The following is a 23,564-nucleotide window of genomic DNA, read 5'->3' on the forward strand; positions in this document are numbered from 1 at the left end:
CAACTAAAACCACACAATCCTTCCGACTCCCAAATAACCAATCAATATTCACGGCAGAACTAATGGGCATGGCCTCAGCCCTCCATAATCAAGAATCCAAAAACCACAAAAAAATCCTAATACTTACCGGCTCCCTAAGTGGACTGCAAGCCCTCCAAAACAAAAATACCAAAAACCGACCTAAATTAATAAATCAAATACTTAAAAACTCCAACGACCTAACTAAGGCAGGCAAACAAATAACCTTCTTGTGGATCCCCGCCCACGTAGGAATATACGGTAATGAAAACGCCGATAAAGCAGCTAAACTATCCCTCAAAATCCCAGAAATAAGCTTAAACTTACCCATCTCAAAATCAGAAATTAAAAGTGTAAACAAGCAAAAAATCACCAAAAAATGGCATAACCTATATCTAAACTCAAATAGCCAAATCAAAAAAGTGCTCAGCAAACCACTAACCAAACCAAAAATTCTCCATCCATCAAAAAAAAATCGACAGAGTAATCACTAAACTCCAAACAGGACACACCAACCTAAATAACCACCTAAAATATTTTTTAAAAACACACTACAGGTAACTGCCCACATTGCAAACAACTAGAAACCCCAGAACACGCACTCATCCACTGCACACACTACCGCACACATCGAACCGCATTACAAACCACCCTCAATCTAAACAAGGCTCTCACTCTAGAAGCAATACTAAACCCACAAAATAAACTAGAAAACTTCAAGGCCTTAGGCGTATTCTTAATCAAAACGGAACTAATAAAACGCATCTAAAAACATAATAACCTACCAAATCAAAATCACATAAACAAACAAACATCCACCATACCCAGCTCCCTTAGTTCTCCTCCCCAACCCCATCGGCATCTATTCCAAATCTCAAAATTCCCAAATTATATATGAGCAACCCCTAAAGCCCCCTCTTAGGGTTGCACAGACCACCTTCGCCCCTTTCGGAAACACATTAAATGGCCTGGCAGGGCCCGTGTGCGAAATACGCATCAGTCGGAAAGCGCACGTTAAATCTCCAAAGTAAGTAAGTAAGTAAGTAAGTAAGTAAGTAAGTAAGTAAGCACTATCCATCACTTGCTTGATAAAGGTGTTAGGATCTCCATCGAAACGTCGCACCAATTGTAATAAAGAAGTTGTTCATCCATAGAACTCGTCTTACTTTATCACACCAACTTCTAATTGCCACTGAAAGAAGTCATGGTGTACTAACACGTGGAGTTGTCTAGGTATTAGATATAGCTTCAGTGACAATGTTTAAGAAGGTCATGATCATTCATAAAACGATTAGCTTTCAAATTAGTACTGCAAAAGAAACTAAACGACAGCCTCATGATCACTGCCTTGGAAAATTGCTTTTGTAAATGAAACTATCCACAAAGGGAGATATAGCTTTAGATACGGTAGGAAAGAGATCAGTGCGACACAAATCACCATGAACTGACCATGAACTGAAAAAAGGTCATTAAAGAGTGTCAGAAATGGGCAAATCCAACGCTGAGAACATACTCCTGGATTGAAGTATGTGTTACTTCCATCATTAAGAAGGCATAGACTATGCTTATCAAGTAATTCTTCTGTCACATTTCCTATATTTTTATGATCGGATGAACCCAATAGGATTTGTGACCATTCAAGTCTCCCATAATCAAAAACGGTTTGGGATGCTGGTCAATGAGATTATCCATATCCCTGAGCAGATGATGGATGTATATATAAGGAACACAGAGTTATTGTTGTAATATACAATGTTATACGCACTGCAACAGCCTGAAGGTATTTAGTGCAATAGGGCTTTGAGGAGATCCCTGTTTTACTGGTATATTTGTGCCACCATACGTCTTACCATAAGAAACACTTACAAACGAACTATATGTATCCTACTGATGTAAATCAAATAGCTGACCATCTCGTGTTTCCTGGAGACTAAACGCCACGACCTTCTTATCTTCGGCTAGAAGGTTCATTTCTTCAAAATTAGCTTTAATTCCTCGGCAGTTACATTGTATGATATTATGATTCATGGAGGGTGAACATGTGATCTACCTCTACCCACTTTCTTTTCAGAAGTGTGGCCATGTATATAACTTTTGGTGGGTTTTAGGGCAGTGACATAAGATATTTTAGTTGGTCCTGCAGAGGAATTAGCAGGAACTTTCTTTCGTGCATCAATGTAGCCAATAGTTTGCTCAGACTTAACCCGTTACACAGCCGACTCAAATTCGAACACAGGACGCTCAGGGGAATATGCCATGTGTGCTTCTGTGCAGTGAGAACATTTGAGGGTAGCGAAGCCTTCAATTTTGAGCATGGCCAAACAGTTGGCATTTGAAGCAGTGGCTAGGACATGATTTTCACAAATCAATCCTCATAACTTCTTTGAGAGGCATTTAGAAAATGGAGTACTGAGTACTGAGTTGTTCATCCATAAATCATTTCCTTACTTTAGTCAATCCTCATAGCAAAGCAACCTACCTGGAAGGTTAGGTGAAGCAAACGTGATCAAGAGATAAGTTTTGGAAGGTAAAATGTTCCCATCTTCCTTAAACGTGAAACGTTTTGCTTCAATAACACCTTGATCTCTTAGCTCAGAAACAATTTCATCAACTGAGAGGTCATTTCAACTACGATCACGATCACGGATGATCCCCTTATTGAAGTTGAGTGATTTATGAGCATAACTTTCGATCTTGATATCTGCCAGTTTAGTTGATTCAATTCAATTCGGTTTATTTCGTAAGTGTAGGCCATCGGCCCATAGTTACATTTGTATTACAATGGACGTGGTGTACACATATCTTATTGTTCTGACAATAATGTACTACGAAATGCCATCGCTTGACAGATATAACATATAGCAAAACGTTTAATTACTTTACAATCAGTTTATGACATAATGATAATAATTTCTTTGATTTGTCGCCTATTCACAATATTCTTGTGGTAAGTGCTCCACCCGTGTTATAATCGGAGCAAACTAACAAAACAGGATACTCGTGTAGTTCATTCAAAAAGGGTAGCAGACTGTTTATGAGTTTTGCGCTCCACCAGCAGGGCGCCACACTTCAGTTTTGTAACATCAGACATTCCCTGCTTTAACTTTTATTGCTTCTTTCTAGTAGAAAGGGTAAACATGATGTTAATTTGTGTTCTTCAGTGGCCTCAAGCACAATGGACTTGAGCCAAGTGTCTTTCTCGGAATATCACAAGCGAGCAAGTGTTTCATCATCGGAAAAGTTCACTTTCTGAATCAGTACTTTTTAAGATTTGTTTAAGGTGCCATGGTAATAAGAATATGTTTCAACAATCATGTTTACCGACCCCACGGAGCGCCTTTACTGGGGATGTTAAATGTCAGTGGATCTCCAGCAGACTAACACCAAGAGGATACAGGATAGATATATTCCAACAGTGTAATGTACTAGATTCGCCCATGAGCAACCGCCTTCTGGGCATCAGACTCGAGGCTATGTTAAATTTTGAAATTTCTCAAAATTTCTCAAAATTCAAGAAAAGAAAGAAAATGAAAAAAAAAATCAAAACCACCTGAGTGAGTGAGTATGGTTTTATGACACATTCTACCCCGGATCCCAACATAGATAAACACAGCAATTAAAGCAATATGTCTCGTAAACTTCAACACAGATACGTTAACGTTCAGAGCTGGTATCGTCGGTTATAATTGTAGTGTGAAAAGATAGGTGTTTTAAGTCGCATCATTGAAATCAGCTAATTGCAAGACCGACACATGGTGTTATGGTCCTTTTTATATTCAAAAAGAGAATAATTGCAAATGTCTCACGACTATTTATAGTCACAAAACTGAGGCGCGAAAGCAATAATACCTCTCAGTTGAGTTTATAATATGTTTAATTTTCAATTGAAAATATGTTAAGTTAGCGATATTTCATCTAAAAGAAATAAACTGGCGCTTAGTCAGCACTCAAAGAATAATTGTTTTTTTCAAAATATAATTTGATTTAAAACTCTTAAATAACATATTGAAACATTCCATAACACAAAACTGCTGATGGGTATCTTAGACATCTTTAAAACTCAATACATTTGCATTCTTTGGGCACAAATTTACATTTCAAACATTGTAGAGGTCAAGTGAGTACAAATTCATTTCTTACACAAGTCTTCATTGAACCAAATTATTTTAACACAAAATTACCGATCTACAGATTACTTTTTACAGACGGTTACAGGAATAAGTGATGGTTAAATACACATAATCAAATTTAACAAAAGTTCTTTCAAATTTCAATTATATAAATAAATACTATTTTTGCCCCAAAGTTTGTTAAATGTTTCGAACCTTGAAATGCATGATTAAGCATCCCCACTTGTGCTGTAGGAAATATTCTAGGCGTCGTATCTAGAGTGGAAACACACCTGTAAAGTCCATCTCTGTATGACAAACATTGGAATATTCTATGATATCTACTTCGACAACAGCTGGTTCAACATCGAAAACAAACCCTGTAGTATTTGAACCACTGTTTAATTAGAACAAAATCCCACGGCAGTTCTTCCACCGAAATCCATCTCAGTATAAATACCCCGTCTCCCTCCTGTTTGAACGCCAGAGCCTTGACAGCTCCACACACAGCAGAATGAATTGCCTACCCATACTAGTCTGCCTATCACTGGCAGTGATGGTGAGTTGCGAATATCTCTCCATGAAGTACCAGACAGAGAATTATGAAAGTGCTGTAAAGGCTGAAAGTCAAGCTTCACTGAGACACTTCAGGCCCCGCTACAGCTACGTCGACTACTCGGGAGACTGCTGCAGTAACAGTAACAACAACTGTGGATGGGCTCGATATTGTAAGTAATCAGTGCAATTATTCATATATTATTACATACAATTCACGAATCTTGTATAACAAAGTAACGGCTAAAGCCAACTGATTATTCACCCCAAACAGACGCTCATGCCAGATCAATAGTTTCTTTTCGCGAACACTTGGTATTATCACTGTTTAATAAAAAGAGCACGGAATTCAAATTTACCTGTAGATTGTCTTCTCAAAGCCTTTGATGTTCTAATCCTGCCTATTCTAACCTATGGTTGTGAAGGGGCGGTCGGGTAGCCTAGTGGTTAAAGCGTTCGCTCGTCACGCCGAAAACCCGGGTTCGATTCCTGACATGGGTACAATGTGTGAAGCCCATTTCTGGTGTCCCCCGCCGTGATATTGCTGGAATATTGCTAAAAGCGGCGTAAAACCATACTCACTCACTATGGTTGTGAAACTTGAGAAGACGAAAATCATTCAGTATTAGAAAGAGTACATTTGAAATTCATTAAACTTGCCTTCAATCTTAGAAACTCAACACCAGGTTATATGATGTATGGTGAATTTGGGAGATTTCAAATAAGTAGAATCATATATAAGAGAATGATTTCGTTTTGGCATAAACATATAAGTAATAATCGACCTGTAATAAAATTTTCAACCCTAATTCTATAAATAATACTAATAACAATAGAAACAACTGGATGGAGTTCATTAAGAGCTTATTAAACAGGTGTTGTCTTTCTGTAGTTTTTAATCAACCGGATTCTGTAAGTCACGGCTGGTTAGTCTCAAAAATAATTTTTTTTGTATATATGTATGTTATTAATGTTTCTCATATACCACCGGCTGGTGGTTTGAGTTAATAAAGAAATTGAATTGAATTGAATTGAATTGAATTGAATTGAATTGATAATGGTTATAGAACACATGCTCATGGTTTAGTTGCAATTGTATGGACTCTTTCAGCAAGGTGTTTATTGCTTTTAACTACGAATTAGTTTAACTCAGTGATAAGAACAGTTTGTGGTGAAACAAAACAACGGACTGGTAATTATCCTAGTATCACTCTAGAGCGAGTTGGGTTTAACGCCGCTTTTAACAGTATTCCAGTTATATCGCGGCGTGTCAGCTTAATGTGAGAGGAAAGCCCGACGTGATGCAGGTCTCAGACGTTTACCACTTCTGTGCAACCCATGATAGGTACTACGAGCAAGGGTATGGTGCTGACAAACCTAGAAACATAATCGGGGCGAACCGGGATTCAAACCCACAATCGTAGGTTTCTGGCGTGCCCAAGGGACGCAGCTCTGCACAGCGAATCGCAGCACCTTAGGTGACTGGGCCACCCGTGCCCCCGTATCACTCTAGAACACTCAAGAGAGCGAAAGGTCAGTGGTTCGAAACCCGACCGCGTAATACCAAAATATGATACATGATGTTACCCTGCTTGGTACTCGGCATTAAGTATTCGATGATCGGAAACAAACTGTGTAATCCAGAAATTTCAAATATTAAATAGCAGGAATCAAAAACGGAATAACACCTTCAAATGTGCGAAATTGACCTTTATCGACACTGTAAATGAAAGAGTTTTTTCTGTTCGAAATAGATGTACTGTGAACTGTGAAACATGCATATTGCCATGCTCGACGGTTTTGACGTCGTAATACATTGACGGCATATTCGCCAATGACAACTGAATAGGCCTGGTTAGCCGAAATAGAGAAATAATCAAACACATAATATATAAGTTTTTTGCTGATAATTATTAATCAAGTGCATTATTGAATGAATGATCTATTCATGTCGCCATCTTAAATGCCACTTTCTCAGGTGGTGATACGCAACGAGAGGTCCTGAATATTTCCAGATTTGGAAGCCTTTATAGTAGAAACGTGAACGCCAGAAAATTTAATAATCGGCGGAACCAGATTCCATAGGGCGTAAAGACCCGTAAAGATCTGGCGAAGAATAGGTCTTCAGCAACCCATACTTGCCGTAAAATGCGACTATGCTTGTCGTAAGAGGCGACTAACGGGATAGGGTGGTCAGACTCGCTGACTTGGTTGATGCATGTCATCGATCCCAAATGCGTGGATTAATGCTCATGATATCAAACACTGGGTTGTCTGGTCCAGACACGATTATTTATAGACCGCTGTCATATAGCTCGAATATTGCTGAGTTCAGCGTTGTACAACAAACCAACAAATCATAAAAAAGGCGTAAAAGGCAAACAAGTGATGGAAAATGTGTGAATGCATCACGGAGATTCAGTAATATCACCACGTGTTTGCGAAAATGGTAAGTACATGTTTTATATCCTGTTCTACCCTTTCAATATGGTGCCAGTGAGTTAGGTGGTTCAAACACTCCATGTGAAGGTCATTGCATGGGAGAGAACAGCGCATCATGTTGCCAAGCCAGGGGCAAATTACTTTATATGTTTAGCTATTCACCATACACGTTCTGAAATGACTTAACCAGGACTTTGATGGTGATTCTTTGATTGAGAAGCTTATTTGTAATCTTTCTTTCCGTGAAAAATAACCCGATTCAAACAGATTGCCTCACATAGTCTCATTCGTTTTTACAGTTGTCAGTCCGATCGAATCCCTCGACGCACAAAACACACATTTTGCCGACAAACCCGTGTGTGAATATCGCTCGGCTTGTTTGTTTCAGATGCTTCCTCCTACTATGGATCCCGGTACTCCAGGAGAGGCTGCTACTATTATAAACCACAAAGCTCTGTAGTATACTGCGGATGTGTGGGACAACAACAATGTTCTCCAACAACTGTTGCCGCTACAACCACTACTACAACAGCTGCTCCCACGACTACAACAGCTGCTCCAACTACTACAACAGCTGCACCAACTACCACTACCACTACAACTACCACTACCACAACTACTACTGCAGCTCCAACAACAACAGCCACAACACGATGTGAGTTTCATAAACATGTTATTGTTCTATATTTATTTACCACCAGAACAACCGTGGAGATCCATGGGTAGAATTGTTTCCAGTAACCCTAATGTGCTGCTTACGGACCATCGTTATGATATGGATCGATGTTCATGCTTTCAGTCACTGGTTTGTGCTGCTTATCAGATCAACCACTCCTGTGCCTGAATATTTACAGACATGATATAGCTGGAATATTGCTGATGGCGGCGTCAAGAACATACTCACTGACTACTCACTGACTATTATGTGTACAATTTCAGTTTGTCCAGCTGAGGCCTCAACCGCCCCAACCGCCACCACGAGGCTACTAAACGGCCTTGCTATCGCTGGATGCGATGAGTTCCCAGGGCTTGTAGCCATCCAAATCGGTGGAGCAACTGTATGCACTGGAGTCGTCACCAGTGGCACGACCCTGTCTATACCCAGCAACTGTGCTGCTTTTGCAAACGGAGCAGAGTAAGCTGGCTATATGATACTCATTACTATTAAGATATTATTATTAATAGGAGGTAGTGTTTTATTAGTGTAATTGTTGGTAATAATATCCCGCTCAATAGTACCATTTAGCATTACGCAGATTACCAGAAGGGCAATCACAGTGGCATCCTCCTGATCTGCGCCAACAGATAAGGAAGTAGTGAACCTAAGGCACCAAGATCAGTGGGGAGTCGACTAACTTTACACTTGTGATGCAGGCACGACATTTCACATGCTAGGTTCGCTTATTTGACAATTTTCCTGAACCTTGCAGATCATATTGCTGTCAAAAGGGATAGAACGTTCAATAATATATATTCAATATTTTGGACTTATCAAAATGGACAATGTTGCATTGCAAATACTTGATTACTTATCGTTATTGTCGATTTTCCCAAAAGATCCTCTCAAGCTCTACAATTTCGTCCCTACAGTTATAGTTAAGGATCATGTTTGTCACAGCACAAATATGTGTCAGGTGTTTTTACGTATATAAATCCAATAGTACAACATGTATCATTGAAATGCAAACACTACAGGCGTCGTCGTAATTGTACCCTTGTTCGACGAGCCCCATTGGACGGTGGGACAGCCTACTGGTTAAAAGACAGGGTTTGATTCCCCACATGGGTACAATGTCTGAAGCCATCTTCTAGCTACCAACTCACTCACTCACAACGAAAAGACAGCACTAATAAAATGTCATATTGTCCTCACGGGTAGTTTCCTTCGTTCACCCAGCTCTGATCTGGTTTCGGACACATTCTGAAAAAGCAGCCAGTTCAACTGTATATTTTTCTATTCGTAGTGTTGTGGCTCAGGATGGAACCGTTATCGCAACAGGCATCACAGGTAAGAGACAGATCACTTCACAATGATGTGTGTTTAGGTTTTCGTTTACACATTTTATTCACATGAAAAGAACATGATTTATCGCAAGTACGCTGTTGATATCCCGAGTATTTACATACATGATGGGTCGTTCTGTTGTACATGCTGTGGTAGAAATTAGAAGAAGGGGAACAAATATTTTGTTTAAAAATGTACGTCTTACCTATCTTACCATGGACAGAAATATGTAGTTCCGCATTTCCAGATTGTATCAACTCAATGTACAGGTATCCTTACCTTTGGAAATTTCAGCAACCGCAGGAGGAGTAGGTGGCCCTGTTGAAGTGACCTTACCTACAGCAGTGACGTCAAACAGCTGCCCCGGCATCGCCTGTGTCTATTCCAGCACTATGGCAAGCGACATCCTCCTGGATACCTGCAAGGTTGCTGCTGCAGGATTCTCTGATAATGCCGGTGAGCAGCGATCTCAGAAGTGTGGAAGATGCATAGTGACGCATGTGTAAAAGTGGGCGTCAATGATGCAAGAAACGATCTCGGAATTTTAGACAGTGGGGTGAAGTGAAATGGGGTATAACATCGTGTTCAAGATTATTTCACTTGCATGCACGTGTGCGTGTGGCTGTTTGTACTAGTTCGGATTTATGCCAGTGTTGTGCTGCTAGCACTCTGAGATAGAATGCCGCAGTTTAAGATAGATTGCTTTGGCACATTATACTGATTCCTTGATTTAGCTCCACGGGTAAATATTTCGCAAGTTAGAGCTTCACCTCTGGAAGAAAGAGCCCCAAACTATCTGCAAGTCCACAACCCTTCATTTTCCCAAGTGATTATTTGCTTTAAACAATCTCATCAAACAACCCTCCAATCCCACCTACCCTGGAATATCATATGCTCAACCTCGCACGTCTCTTCTACATCACAGGTACTTCAACTCCTGCCTTCGAGTACCTGGATATCCCCAGTCTGCAGCCAACCGACACGTGTCAAGCACTTCTTTCAGCCACCGACACTTCCGCTGTCTTTGACTTCACGAACACTGCCATCACATATAACTGCTTCATTAGTCCCAGTGGCTCTACATGTGCGGTATGTATATTGTTTCCCTTATTTCCAGGCTGAATGGTTTCATAGTAAAGCCTCTATCTCGAAACGTTACTACCTTCTACACCTAAAACCCTTTAATTCTCTTTAAAGAGGAGGGGCGGTTGGGTTGATCATTTGTTATTTTAAATGCTATTGTTTACCTTTCCTCATATGTGACATCGGTGACATCCCCATCACTCACTTCTGTGCCAGAAGACCATGAATGTGTTAAGAGTAGGCTATACGAACTCAATGGCAATAACAAGCATTGGCACGAAAGGTAAAGTTCCAATCAATTCTGAATACCAGGATCTGAATTTAAAGGTCCGAACAAACTCTGCAATGCAATACGATCACAATTCAACGTTAATACATAATTAGTGGTGTCGTTACTTCCAGGGCGACTTCGGTGGACCAATATCTTGCAGCCTAACGAGTGGAGAACAGGTGGTTATTGGGCAGATCGAGAATGGTGACTGCACGGCCGGTTCTGCTGTAGGATTCTACAACCTTGAAGCAGCGAGTGTTCGTGTTCTTGCAACAAGAAAGGACCAAATCCAGCTCGGATAAAAATATTGTTTTATCAATTTGTCTGGTATTCCAGGTTGAATAAACAGCTGAACATTTACAGTACCATGTTGTAATTCTAACTGTGTGCATGTATATCCGATGGCATACTTTGTATACTTTGAGGATTCCTAGAGCAAAAGCTTTTGGCAATGAAACTGGAAATGATCAAATTGACAAAAGATGCTTTATTCGGTCAAAGTCATATCGTTAGGTGGTAGGATATTTACAAGTTCAATCTATCTGATAAACAACTGCTACAGTAATTTCGTGTTAAATAGTCCTCAATCATGAAATAATACGTCCCTATGGACGTCCCTCTGTCTTAGCTGGTAGTTTAAATCATTGGTGCCATATGCAGAAAGGAGATACCTTTGTGACGTTTTTAGTTCACGTGTTTAGTTCATGTCTTCTTGCCTATGAGTATCACTCGATGATTTCCTTTAATGTCGAACCCCAAAATGACTCAAGTCAGACTTTCACCACTTTGGAAATACCCACGACTACCAAAGGTTATAATAGGGACGGAAGCTGGAAAGCAACACTGCACAGCTATTTAATCATATGAAGTTGATATATTCGTCGAGATACAAAACCCCAATTTTAGTTCTTATGTCGCGTTTTATTGTTTAAATGTACAAGAAAACACAATGTGACAACATATGACAAGACTCAAAAGTCATTCGAGATTATTATAATAATGTAGCGACTTTCATGTACGCGTTTGTGGCTGTTTGTTCCAGTCGGCCATATGTCGATTTTATAGTACCAGCCCAGTGAGATCTCATGCTGCGTCACGTCGCCCTTCTTTTCGCTATTAGGTCTACATTGTCGTGTTGTCACATTCGCGCATAGTGGCATTGCTTATTTCACAATGCCAACCAAGACTGATCTATAACAATAGATGAATAAGTCAAGGGTTTAAATTCAGACACTTCATCGAAAAAAATAGATTGTCCCAAAACATGCTTGAAAAAATGTATTAATGCCTCAGACTTGAAAGAAAAGAAATTGTTCCAAGGTGTTTTTTACCAAACACAACAGTTTAGGCTTATAGTTTTGATATACTTCTGGTTTTGCAGCAGTAACTGAAAAAGTATTCATGATCAGTCTCAAAACAAAATCCAATATAGGTTTCTGTCACGCTCACGGTACGCAACACTGCACAGAGTGTGTGATTGAGTGAGTTCAATCATTAAATCACCGCGGCACAGCTTGATGCGGAAGGAGAGTCCGAAGTCATGCAAATCTTAGATTTAAACACATTGGTAAAACCCACAAGCACAGGAAAGGCGCTGGGGTGCCAACCTACGCCTAGTTGCCCCAGCTCTGCACAGCAAATACACCGCCCAGGATGACTAGCACAACCGTACCCTTCCTTCAACGATGTGATTAGTTATTAATAAAAATATGTTAAACAGAAAAGAGTATATTTCTTGCTTTCAAAACACGTTGGTATTTTAAACCGACCCCGAAAAGAGAGATTTGCAATTGGTTTCATTCCGAGGGAAGTAACCCACATTGCCATCGGTACTTTGGTTTTAGAATCATTGGAGACCACTGGAGTTTGTAAAGGAGTATAACAATTTCTGTGCATGCGTAGATATATTCACTTATTATACATGTACAATATTAATAGAAAAGGAACACAATGCGATTTAATCAATACTTGCATAGTCGCACATTTTAATGCCTTTATAAACATAACAGATGGGACATTTAGTCAAAATGTCGAGATGTCTCGCTTTGTCACTTTTAGTTTGTTTTTGTGAGGGCACGAACACGGCAATGTCCCTACTAGGATTCAATATAATTCTACATTGACCTCGGTAGTGAAGATTGAACTAATATTGGAGATTCTGGAATAAACAGTTTTGATTCCAATGACAGAGACACGTGCAACTTTGACACTATTTGCCAGTACAAATAGATCCGTTAGAATCTTATTTACCAGTGGATGATCATATTCCCGCTGATATACCAAAGGATTTTCATCCGTCTATAATTAATTTTAACTGAGACTGAAAGTAGTTCAGCACATTTACTAAGTATATATGGGACAGTGGATCACTTTGTCTGACTTTATTGTTGCACTGCAGCTATTTTTGTGGAAAAGTCTGATCCAGCATCGCTTTGTTGGATTAACGTTAAAGGCCTCTAAATCTTTAATTTTGAATTCTCACTCAACACTTTTGAAAGCCTTTTCAAAATCTACATTAACAAGCAAGGCTGATAATTCATGTAATTCACAATTAGTCATAATTATTCATAATAATTCATAACTTTCGTGTATTTCCCCTGATAAAACTACGCTTGAGGAAGCCGGTTTGTGTGTCACTAATTATGTCGGACCGGATATGTTATATCCTGTGGGCAGTTGCTCCAGACGCTATCGCCTTCTGGTACTCCGGATGTCAAACCCTGTTAAGTGGTATTCCGCATGCCTCTGTGCAGTACTTTGAATGCACTTAAATGTTTATCTGATCAAAATTGAAATAAAAAAATTCTTACACTGTACACTGTTATGACCAAGGAGCTCTTAAATTGGATGCCAAGTCAAATTAAGTGGTATGCCGGATGCCCAATGCCGAATGTGTGTGTGTGTGTGTGTGAGTGTGAGTGTGTGTGTGTGTGTGTGTGCGTGCGTGCGTGCGTGCGTGCGTGCGTGCGTGTTTGCAGGGGTGTGGAAGGATGGGGGTGGTACCCTCCTCTATGTCGAGAGCCACAGAATGAAAGAATGTTGCATTATGATCAAATATGAGGCCCACGAATTTGTGTATCTATCAACATTAGTACCGGGGCATTCACCCATAGTTTCCCCTTTTCGCACAACTGGTTATTCTCTTGCTATGGCGTCTTATGTTTATTTGTCTTTTTCTAAAACTTAAAGCCATTCTCAAGAGACTATCTTGAGCGCACACTTTTACAACGACATGACATCTTGAAATGGATCGGGTGGCCAGGCTCGGTGACATTGTACCCTGACAGCGTAGATCGTTGTTCATAATATCGATCACTGGATTGTCTGTTCGAGACCCAACAACTTGCAGGCCGCTATCATATAGCTAGAATATTGCTGGATTGTCTGGTCCCGTTTCAATTTTTTACAGACCGCCGTCATATCGCTAGAATGTTTCTGAGTGCTGTGTTAAAGAACAAACATTATGTCGTATTTTATACCCTTACCTGTCGACTCCGTATTACATGTAGATATTAATAGTTACGTTGTTCCCTTCAACTTCAACACAACGGTGTTTGACTGTAGTAATAAGAAAGGAAATGCCCAAGTCGCCTCCTACGACCAGCACATGTTGCCAGGGACCTGTTCTAACCCGAAGTCCCCACGTATTTTAAATGGTAAATGTACACGCCCTGATTGAATTATCTAAAGTGAGTGAGTCAGTTGGGTTTAACGCCGTTTTTAACAGTATTCCAGTCATTTCACGGCGTGTCAGCTTAATATGGGAGGAAAGCCCGAAGTAATGCAGGTCTCAGACGTTTACCACTTCGGTGAAACCCACGAGCACGGGTATGGTGCTGACAAACCTAGAAACATAATCGGGGCGAACCGGGATTCGAACCCACAATCATCGGCTTCTGGCGTGCCTAAGAGACGCAACTCTGCACAGCGAATCGCGGCGCCTTAGACGACTGGGCCATCCGTGCCCCCGAATTATTTAAACAATTATGTATTTTAAACTAATCTACATTGAATTAATGTCACGATGAAACGTAACAAACATGTAGATGAACGAGCAGGAAAGTGCCCCCGTGCAATGCAATATTTATCATCAGCCAAACAAAGGTTTCTGACATATTCCAAACTCTCTCTTCGACGCCACACACACACACACACACACACACACACACACACACACACACACACACACACACACACACACACACACACACACACACACACACACACACATTTACACATACCCGCACAAACACACGCAAAACACACACAAAAACACACCACACACACACGCCATGTCCCGACGAACATAAAAGGCGTCATGCGTCATATGCACTCTGGAAAATACAACGAAAAACGCCAAGGGCGTATGAAAATGACTTAGAAGGGGACCAGGTTTTCTTTTTATCGGGAAGTGGTGTAATCGTATACCAACCGTACATCACAATGAGATCCAATACAGGTTGTCTGTCGTCGAATAACGAATTTCAACGCAAGCATTGACAACGTTTCATGAACACACATCTCATCTGCTGCTGTTGCTGCTGTTGCTGCTGTGCAATCATCTAGTACACGCACGTCATCTTGTAGGTTAATTCTGCTGTCAGTATGTCATTCTTTATTTCACATACTAAAGAGGCCACAGGCCTATAGTACAAGTTGAAGAATATACAGTTTTATACAATTTATGTACATATCTCACCAGATCACCTCACGTCATTCCACCTCGCATTTCAACGCAGTCACATAATTTCGCACATTCAGTACAATACCATGCCCTGTAATTTCATAATTTCTATATTACCATATCACATCTTGTTATATCATACAACATATTCTATAACATCATATCATATTGTATCATTATTATAAGATCATATTATATAGTATTATTTCATATAACATTATCATAACATACAAAACATACCATCGTACCATATATCACAACTATATTGTATCACATTTCAACATATCATATCACACAACACATTAGCAATGTCATAGCTTGTCCCATCTTATCTTATCATATAATACCATATAATGCCATGTCATTCCATGCCAATTTATTTCATATCAATCAATCAATATTTATTCAACACTGGAATACCGCAAGCCATATAATATGTACACTAAAAAAACAGTATTTACACAATTTCTATAATACACATAATATATTGCATCATATCCCCTCATGCATCATATCACACCACATCACTTCATATCATATCACATCATGTCATGTCACATCATATCATTTCATATACATATAACTATACTTAACCATTTGTAATATCACGTCCCACAATATCATATGACAACCTAGTAGTTTAATACCATTTCTAACTCTTTTCTTTGTAGTTTATTCAGATGGCAAATATCTATAAATATGTACTTAATGTATATACACAATAGTTTCCTAGTACCAAGCAGCTAAGATTATTCTTTCATAAGGTTCTGTCGGTATAAAGAGGCATAATATATGAACATGGACACATTTTGTAAGATACTTCTTTTTGTGTTTGACAGCAATGTAACAAATTTAATAATATTAGGGTACCTGTAATAATAAGCTTGCAGGTATTTTTCTCTAAGGTGTAAATACACTGGACATACAAGTAAGAAATGAAAATTCTGCTGTCAAACCCATCAAAAGGAGGGGCGAGGTTTTCTCTTATGTGAGATTCGTTCTATCTAAAACACATGTTATATCAGCGATAAAATGAATGTTTTTAACACTACATGACATGTTTGCATGACTCACAATTTGAAAAAAGTACAATCATTACAGTTATTTACATGTATTTATGCAACTGTTGCAAATATTGACCAACACATGCAACTATGGGCTGATTGTATAACCAGCCGTGTATTTCACAAGCCGATCCTCCACAGATAGATGTATTTAAAGCAGTCAGACAGGCGTACGACAAGGTTGACTCCTCTCTCATCACGCATCACGACAATGAAGTGTCTCCTTATACTGATCGTCCTAGGGTTGGTGGCTGCAGCAAGTGCCTTGACCAATAACCAGAAGAGGGCCATATTGGATAGGGAGATTTCCCAATCTCAAAACAGGCATCTGTCTTGGCACGGATCAAGCTTCAGCTATGGATGGGGACAAAAGTATAGACCTTTCATGACGTTCGGCTTTACGGACAGTTCTGGGTTATGCTGCGCTAACAACATCGGTGACTGTAAATATGCAAGATCAAGCTGTACGTAAAACACATACAAATTCTTGTATCTACATTGCACATGTGGGGGTTGAATGAATTAGGTAATTTGTCTTTCGTGCTTCATTCCAAGTATAGGGTCTCAGCATTGAGTAACGGGTCCCAACGATAACGAGAATTTTCATATATTTAATTCTACAATGAAGGTTAACATTTATTTAGGCCATTAAAAATGACATTTTCTTTAAAATGAGAAATCGCAGTTATGATTGATGACGATTATGTTTTATGATCGCATCTTGTTTTTTTAACCATAAATATAAATTAGATATAATTAAATTCTCTAAAAATTCAGCTTTGTTCGTTGTTTGTAGGTGGTATTGTGTATTCAATGTGAGGAATATTAATATTAATATTATTATATATTTTCCGGCATTTTCCGACGGTGGGCGCCTCAGTAATAAACGGTCACATTTAAATAACTGATTAACGAACAGAAAGCGGTCGAATGTTTTCGCGGGTGGGGGTTGCAGTGTATACAAACCCGTGAAGGTTCGAGTATGATAACTTATTTTTTTCTTCGCCACTTTGAAATCGAAAGGGTACACGGCTCATTCAGTACATTCATTCAACCGTTTACTACAAGGGAAAGAAGAATGGCATTAACAATAATATGTTCAGATAATCAATGATAAACAGCTTCTGTCGCATCCCATCAAAACGTTCATCGCTACAGTATTTACGACCTTATTACTTTACCGGCCATATGGAAATTCTTCGGCTTGAAATTCCTGATTTCTGTCAGTCGATTCATCATTGTGTCTTGAATCATTGTGTCCTTCGATAACCGGTTCTCGTACTTCTCTCGCCAACACTCAACAAAAAGTAATTGTACGAAGCTCTATTTTCCGGTGCTTGATATTCTGCGACTTGGTCTTATATTGAAGTTGCAAAACTTATTGAACGCCCCTCGTATATCCCTAGTGCATCAATGTTGAAAGTTTCTCACCAAGGCTCGGAAACGTACTTCATTCGGGGCAGATACTTCGTGATTCCTCGTAGTTTGTAGATTATTCTCTAAATAATGTATGTATCCATGATGTTTTTCAGATGGAAGATATTTTGCGCCTCGGCCATTTGGTAACGACACACCAGGACGATTCTTTTATCGCGAACGAGGACAAGGTGTGAAAAGGTCGTGTGTGTGGGCGTGCAAATGTTCCTCATATCCTGGCGACTGTACAGCTGCTGATACAACTACCACTGCTACAACAACTACCACTACTACAACTACAACTACTCCAATTGTAACAACTACAACCACCACTGCTACAACCACCACCACCACAACAACTACGACTACAACTACAACTACAACTACCACTACAACAACAACCCCTACTCCAAGATGTATGTTTTCTTGTATTTTGTATTATATAGTGGACCCTAAATTGGTCTTCAGCAACCCATGCTCGTTGTCTGAGGCGACCAGTGAGGTTCGGTTGCAGATGCATATCATCGTATCCCAGTTGATTAGATCGATGCTCAGGACGCAAGTCACAGTATTGCCGGCATTTGGATGGAATATTTTTGAGTGCGGCGTTATAAAGAAACAAACATGCACATTATTCAGCGGAATACGTTATGTCCGCATTGATGTGTATGCCTCAAGGGGTCAACGTTTAATTGTAATACGTTCTCATAGTTACCTACCAAGGTCATTTGGTTATAGATTCGTGACCACAAAGTGATAGTAACCGTACAACTGTCGAAAGTCCCACATATGAAATATTATGGGTTTTTTTTTAAATATTATATAAAATACTGAAAAGGATCAGGCTGTACCAGTGAATCTTGTGCATTGCAGTATTCCATTTACGTCCGTCTTTGACATGTTTTATATTGTTAGAGCAATTAATTTTAGAATTATATATTATTTACCTTGACAGTCTGTCCCGATACATCCACGACATCGACGACGACAAGACTTCTTGGTGGTACCAGCATCACAAGCTGTGAACAGTTTCCAGGTCTTGTTTCTATTGTTAATCCCCTGAACGTCGATACTACAACATGCACGGCTGTCATCACGTCTCCAACGACACTGTCGCTACCTGCCAACTGCGTGGCCTTCTCAAACGGAGCCAAGTAAGTTCAGAAAAACACAGGTGCACGGGTGGCCATGTCGTATAAGGCAAACTAATTCACGGTACAGAGTGGCATTCCCAAGTTGTGATTTGAAAGCGCGACATTCGTGGGACTGGTAGCTGGTAAGTTGTAAACGCTAGGTGGTAAACGCCTTTGATCAGCATCACTTCATGCATTCCGCCTACAGACCGTGGGGTACTAAATGACGTTAAAAGATGGTACTGGATGCTACCCTGCCTTGCTAAAACAAGGACTGGTCGGCTCGGAGTCAGTATACTGTGTCTGAATGGGGTATTCGTGTTAAACTGCGATATAATAGTCCGGACTGGTACAAGCACAAACACACACACACACACACACACACACACACACACACACACACACACACACACACACACACACACACACACACACACACACACACACACACACACACACACACACACACCATTTCCATAATTAAACGGACACAACGTTATATGATGTTCAAAGCAGCTTTAGGTCGGATGTTTAGGATGTTCTGTTGTGCCATGAGGTTTTTTTTAGGCTTCCCCTGGTTAGAGAGCTTGTCCGGCAGTGTTCTGGACATTTATGAGCGAGTGAGTTGCGTAAAGGTTAGAGTTCACAATCTGCCAGTGAAGTGACTAGAATAAATGAAAGGTTTTACGTGCACACTATGCAAATATCAGAATTGTGTGCACCAATATGATTTACCTATAGGATTTATAAAAAGTGTCATGACTGATGAAAGGTGTGATGTTTCTGTTTCAGTGTTGTGGCCCAAGATGGAACGACCCTTGTAACGAATTTGAAAGGTAAGCCAGCCAACACTGGACTTTCTTAATTAATCTGACCATATGTCACACGTGTACGTTCCACCTGGGGTATTGAAAGTGAAGGTTTGATTGGAGTACAACTGTTGTTCTGATATTAATACCAGGCAGGTTTAACATTACTTTTCTGCGCTAACTAAACTGTGTGCAAGATTGTCCCAGCGTGCCTCTTATCAGTGTGGACCTTCTCACATGAAACACTGAATTGGGTTAACACAGTTTTGCGAAAATCTCTGAGTCAGTTGTATCTGGGAAACCTAATGAGCGTTGTGCTGAGAAACCGAGGATCTAAGTCGGGGCGAACCTTGGATTCGAACCCACGTCCAACGGATCGTGTCATTGCTGAATACGCGACACGGATTATATGGAAAACTTCATATCATCCCCTTATATAGAAATTAGTTTTACTTATTGATTTGTTTGAACAAGTATGGTGACAATCTGGAATGTGTCGTTTCTAGTGAAATCATTCATAGGTGTGTGAATGTTAGTGTGTGTGTGTGTGTGTGTGTGTGTGTGTGTGTGTGTGTGTGTGTGTGCGCGCGCGTGCGTGCGTGAGCGTGTGCGTGTGTGTGTGCGTGCGTGAGCGTGTGCGTGTGTGTGCGTGTATGTGTGCGTGTGCGTGTGCGTGCGTGTGCGTGTGTGGTGTTTACATTACGTGACGCAATATTACGATAATACATTATTCTGGATTGTCTGTCACTGTTGAGCAGCGGTACCAATCGGGAAACGTGCAGTACAGTGGTTAAAGCGTTCGCTCGCCACTTCGACAATTTGAGTTTGATTCCCCACATATGTCCATTACTGGCGTTCCCCGCCGTGATATGGCCTGATCAGGGGAATAAAATCTTACTCTCTCATTCTTCCAAACAGTAATATTTTCAATAGCTACGTACCATTGACGGCATTCAGTGTTTAAATCATTTAAGTAATCTGGTAATGTCTGATCAGTCGCCTTGTGAATACCATTTCTTGTATTTCCCGTAATAATATGACGACAACATTCTACTAATTCATCATTTACAGCATTTACGTAATAAGCTAATGACTGATAACTTAACCATTTCAGTGCCTGCGGCTACCACTGTTGGAGGGGCGGTAACTGTTACATTAGACACGCCTGTTGATACCGGCAGCTGCCCCGGAATAGCCTGTGTCTACAGCGCCAGTATGGCTGATGCTATTCTCCTGGACCAATGCCAAGTTGCTGCGGGAGGTTACTCCAGTAACACAGGTGAGTTATTGTTAAGGTTCATCACTATGGTCAGAGACCATATAATAGAGTCCCCTGGTCGAAGAGTGGGAATTCTTCAAGTGGCATATCTAGGTCTGGAGACGAAATCGTCCCAGTGAATGAAGTCGTGCATGGCTGTGGCGAATGTATATTGAAATAAATGTCCCGGAAGACACACATGTTCAGCAAATAATTTGCAGCCAACTGACATGTGCTAATGAGAGATATCATAAAAAATCTTTGAAAACCGCTAAGAGACGTCCTTTTATTGGATTGTCGCTGGTCGTAGTCAGAGAAATCTCGGCTAAGGGAATTAACTTTTACCCCAGATATTATGTAATATTGTTTACGTGGTTACCAGAATGGTCCGTCGTGACTGTCTGCGCATCTATCGCGCATCTGCGGCGGTACAGAGAGGTTAACAGCAGGGTGTCGGGGTGTATCAGTTACATGCCAGACCGTAGCGCTGATGGTTTATGATAAACTGTGAGGGCCGTCTCACTATTATATGGTCTCTGCTATGGTCTTGTTCATGTTAGTGACCAACCTTTTAGAATTCTTTGTTGGGGATGGAGCAGGGGGTGACTGGAATGTTTTGGTAGGGGAGATAACGCCTGTTCCCAGTATCCCCATCTCTACCACTAGAATAGCAACAGAATAGCAACTGGTCACTCCGCTAAGATACATGTACCTCGCTATGTACACTGCTATTATAGTATATTATTCCGTAATCGACCCAATAAGCGCCCCATGTCCCAATAAGCTCCCATATCCCAATAAGTGCCCCCCCCCCCCCCCTTTTGCCCGCATGCCCAAGTAAGATTTACTCACCTGTTTTTTACATACGGTCAAGAATCTTTTGTAGTCGGTTAATGAGGAGAAAAACAGTTTATCTCTAGCCCCCCTTTACCCCTTCTGTCTATATGTTAAGTGCCCTGGGCGCTTATTGGGTCGAATACGGTATATTACTGACGTTATCTTCTTTGATATGTACTGTACATGTACAGTTGAAGAACGATACTCCAGTACTGCGTCTTTGTTCTTGTTATAGACCAGATCGGTGGATCTAGCTTCGAATATCTAGACATTCCGAATAGAGGTTTGACTGTGCGAGTGTTCCTTATCTAGACCAGACCGGTGGATCCAGCCTCGAATATCTATAGTTCGAACGGAGGTTTGACTGTGCGAGTGTTCCTTATCTAGACCAGACCGGTGGATCTAGCCACGAATATCTATATTCCGAATAGAGGTTTGACTGTGCGAGTGTTCCTTATCTAGACCAGACCGGTGGATCTAGCCTCGAATATCTATGTTCCGAATAGAGGTTTGATTGTGCGAGTGTTCCTGTTTTAGACCAGAGCGGTGGAGCTAACTTTGAGTATCTGGATATTCCGAGCCTCCAGCCAACTGACACCTGTGCAACCTTCCTAACCGCCTCAACACAAAACTTTTTCTTTGGTACTGGCACCACGTACAACTGCTTCTTCTCTCCGAGCGGATCTACCTGCCAGGTAACACAAATACGGTTTGCAGATTGAGGTATTCGGATCATTTTTCATTTCACTTAAGCTCGTTGATGTACACCAAGAATACTCTAACGTGTCAACCGGAATAAGGTTTTTCCAAAACAACGAGATCCGGACTTACGAAGTCATTATTAAACGTACTTTAAAATATGTCATCCTCTAAAAGGTAGTCTTTAGCAAAAGTTATCTACTTATTTTGTAATGAATATTGTCGTGAACATTTCAGATAACATTATTCTGTCATGAAAATTCTGGATTGTCCGTGACTATTGACAGGTTGTACCTAAAGGGGTCCGTGGGGTAGCCATATGGTTTGAGTCTTCGAAAACCTGGCTTTACTGTTCCAACATACATTACCTGTCCTATTGGTTATACGTTACATTAAAATAAGTTAAAGGCATACTGGAATGACCCTTGAAGCAACCAATGTTGCCCATATCGAACAGCATGTGAATGAGTGAGCTTTTACCCCATTCTAAACAACAGACTTCCAGTATGACGGCGGAAGTGCCAAAATTAGGTTTCGCGAGTGCATCGCATAAAGCATATACCTAGAATGAAGTCGAACTTATTGTCAAAATACTAATTACAATAAATAAAAGCGACATCACCCTTTCCATATTCGTAAGAAATCTCTACCACAAGCAGAGTCGATTGTGGGATTCCAACTATATCATGAACATGTGTTTATGAATCACTATCAAATAGTGATAATGCCATGGCCAGGTGCTTGCGACAAGGTGAGCGTACCCTGCTCCACCGGTTGCACTGGGGATAATTATTTCATTGCGAAGTCTCGTTGAATCAAACTTACATAATGCAATTGTAATATAATCTGATGGAGTGATAACATTTATTTCAGGGTGACACTGGTGCTCCAATTGTTTGTCCACTGACCACTGGGGAACAGGTGGTCATTGGTCAAGTAGAGAATATGGAATGCTCGGCTGGTACAGTCGTTGGCTTCTATAATCTTGAAGCAGCATCCGTCCGAGTCTTGGCACCAAAAGCCGGAAAACGTGTGCAGCTCGGGTAAAAGAAAGCTTCTTTAAAGACCTGGAGTTCAATGTTGTCTAACGACACCTTATGAAAATAAAACTTGAATAACATTCGTTTGGCTTTTGAATATTGTTTTGACTTCGCAATAGAAACGGCGATTGAACACGAAAA

The 23,564-nt window shown here is 40.4% G+C and overlaps 2 protein-coding genes across 2 annotated transcripts; both read left to right on the plus strand.

Annotated features, from left to right (window-relative positions):
* Window positions 1-4,598: 4,598 nt before the first annotated feature.
* On the plus strand, window positions 4,599-10,843 carry LOC139454274 (mucin-22-like). The gene is made up of 7 exons (XM_071235889.1): window positions 4,599-4,855; window positions 7,513-7,779; window positions 8,064-8,259; window positions 9,089-9,132; window positions 9,424-9,585; window positions 10,055-10,218; window positions 10,615-10,843. The coding sequence occupies exons 1-7, from the start codon at window positions 4,642-4,644 to the stop codon at window positions 10,783-10,785; spliced, it is 1,218 nt and encodes a 405-aa protein (XP_071091990.1). The 5' UTR covers window positions 4,599-4,641; the 3' UTR covers window positions 10,786-10,843.
* A 5,545-nt stretch (window positions 10,844-16,388) lies between these two features.
* On the plus strand, window positions 16,389-23,505 carry LOC139454276 (uncharacterized). Its single transcript, XM_071235891.1, has 7 exons — window positions 16,389-16,695; window positions 17,764-18,063; window positions 18,603-18,801; window positions 19,573-19,616; window positions 20,704-20,868; window positions 22,222-22,379; window positions 23,257-23,505. The coding sequence occupies exons 1-7, from the start codon at window positions 16,443-16,445 to the stop codon at window positions 23,428-23,430; spliced, it is 1,293 nt and encodes a 430-aa protein (XP_071091992.1). The 5' UTR covers window positions 16,389-16,442; the 3' UTR covers window positions 23,431-23,505.
* Window positions 23,506-23,564: the final 59 nt, after the last annotated feature.

Source organism: Haliotis cracherodii, unplaced genomic scaffold (assembly GCF_022045235.1).
Source record: "Haliotis cracherodii isolate W230 unplaced genomic scaffold, xgHalCrac1.p SCAF_10, whole genome shotgun sequence".
Taxonomy (NCBI): Eukaryota; Metazoa; Mollusca; class Gastropoda; order Lepetellida; family Haliotidae; genus Haliotis; species Haliotis cracherodii.

Excerpts from the sequence above, each read along its gene's own strand:
- LOC139454274 (XM_071235889.1), top strand. The coding sequence starts at position 4,642 with ATGAATTGCCTACCCATACTAGTCTGCCTATCACTGGCAGTGATGGTG. Across the intron at positions 7,780-8,063 it reads AACAACAGCCACAACACGAT|TTTGTCCAGCTGAGGCCTCA; the intron begins GTGAGTTTCATA and ends GTACAATTTCAG. Across the intron at positions 9,133-9,423 it reads TATCGCAACAGGCATCACAG|CAACCGCAGGAGGAGTAGGT; the intron begins GTAAGAGACAGA and ends TGGAAATTTCAG.
- LOC139454276 (XM_071235891.1), top strand. The coding sequence starts at position 16,443 with ATGAAGTGTCTCCTTATACTGATCGTCCTAGGGTTGGTGGCTGCAGCA. Across the intron at positions 18,064-18,602 it reads AACAACCCCTACTCCAAGAT|TCTGTCCCGATACATCCACG; the intron begins GTATGTTTTCTT and ends TTACCTTGACAG. Across the intron at positions 22,380-23,256 it reads CGAGCGGATCTACCTGCCAG|GGTGACACTGGTGCTCCAAT; the intron begins GTAACACAAATA and ends CATTTATTTCAG.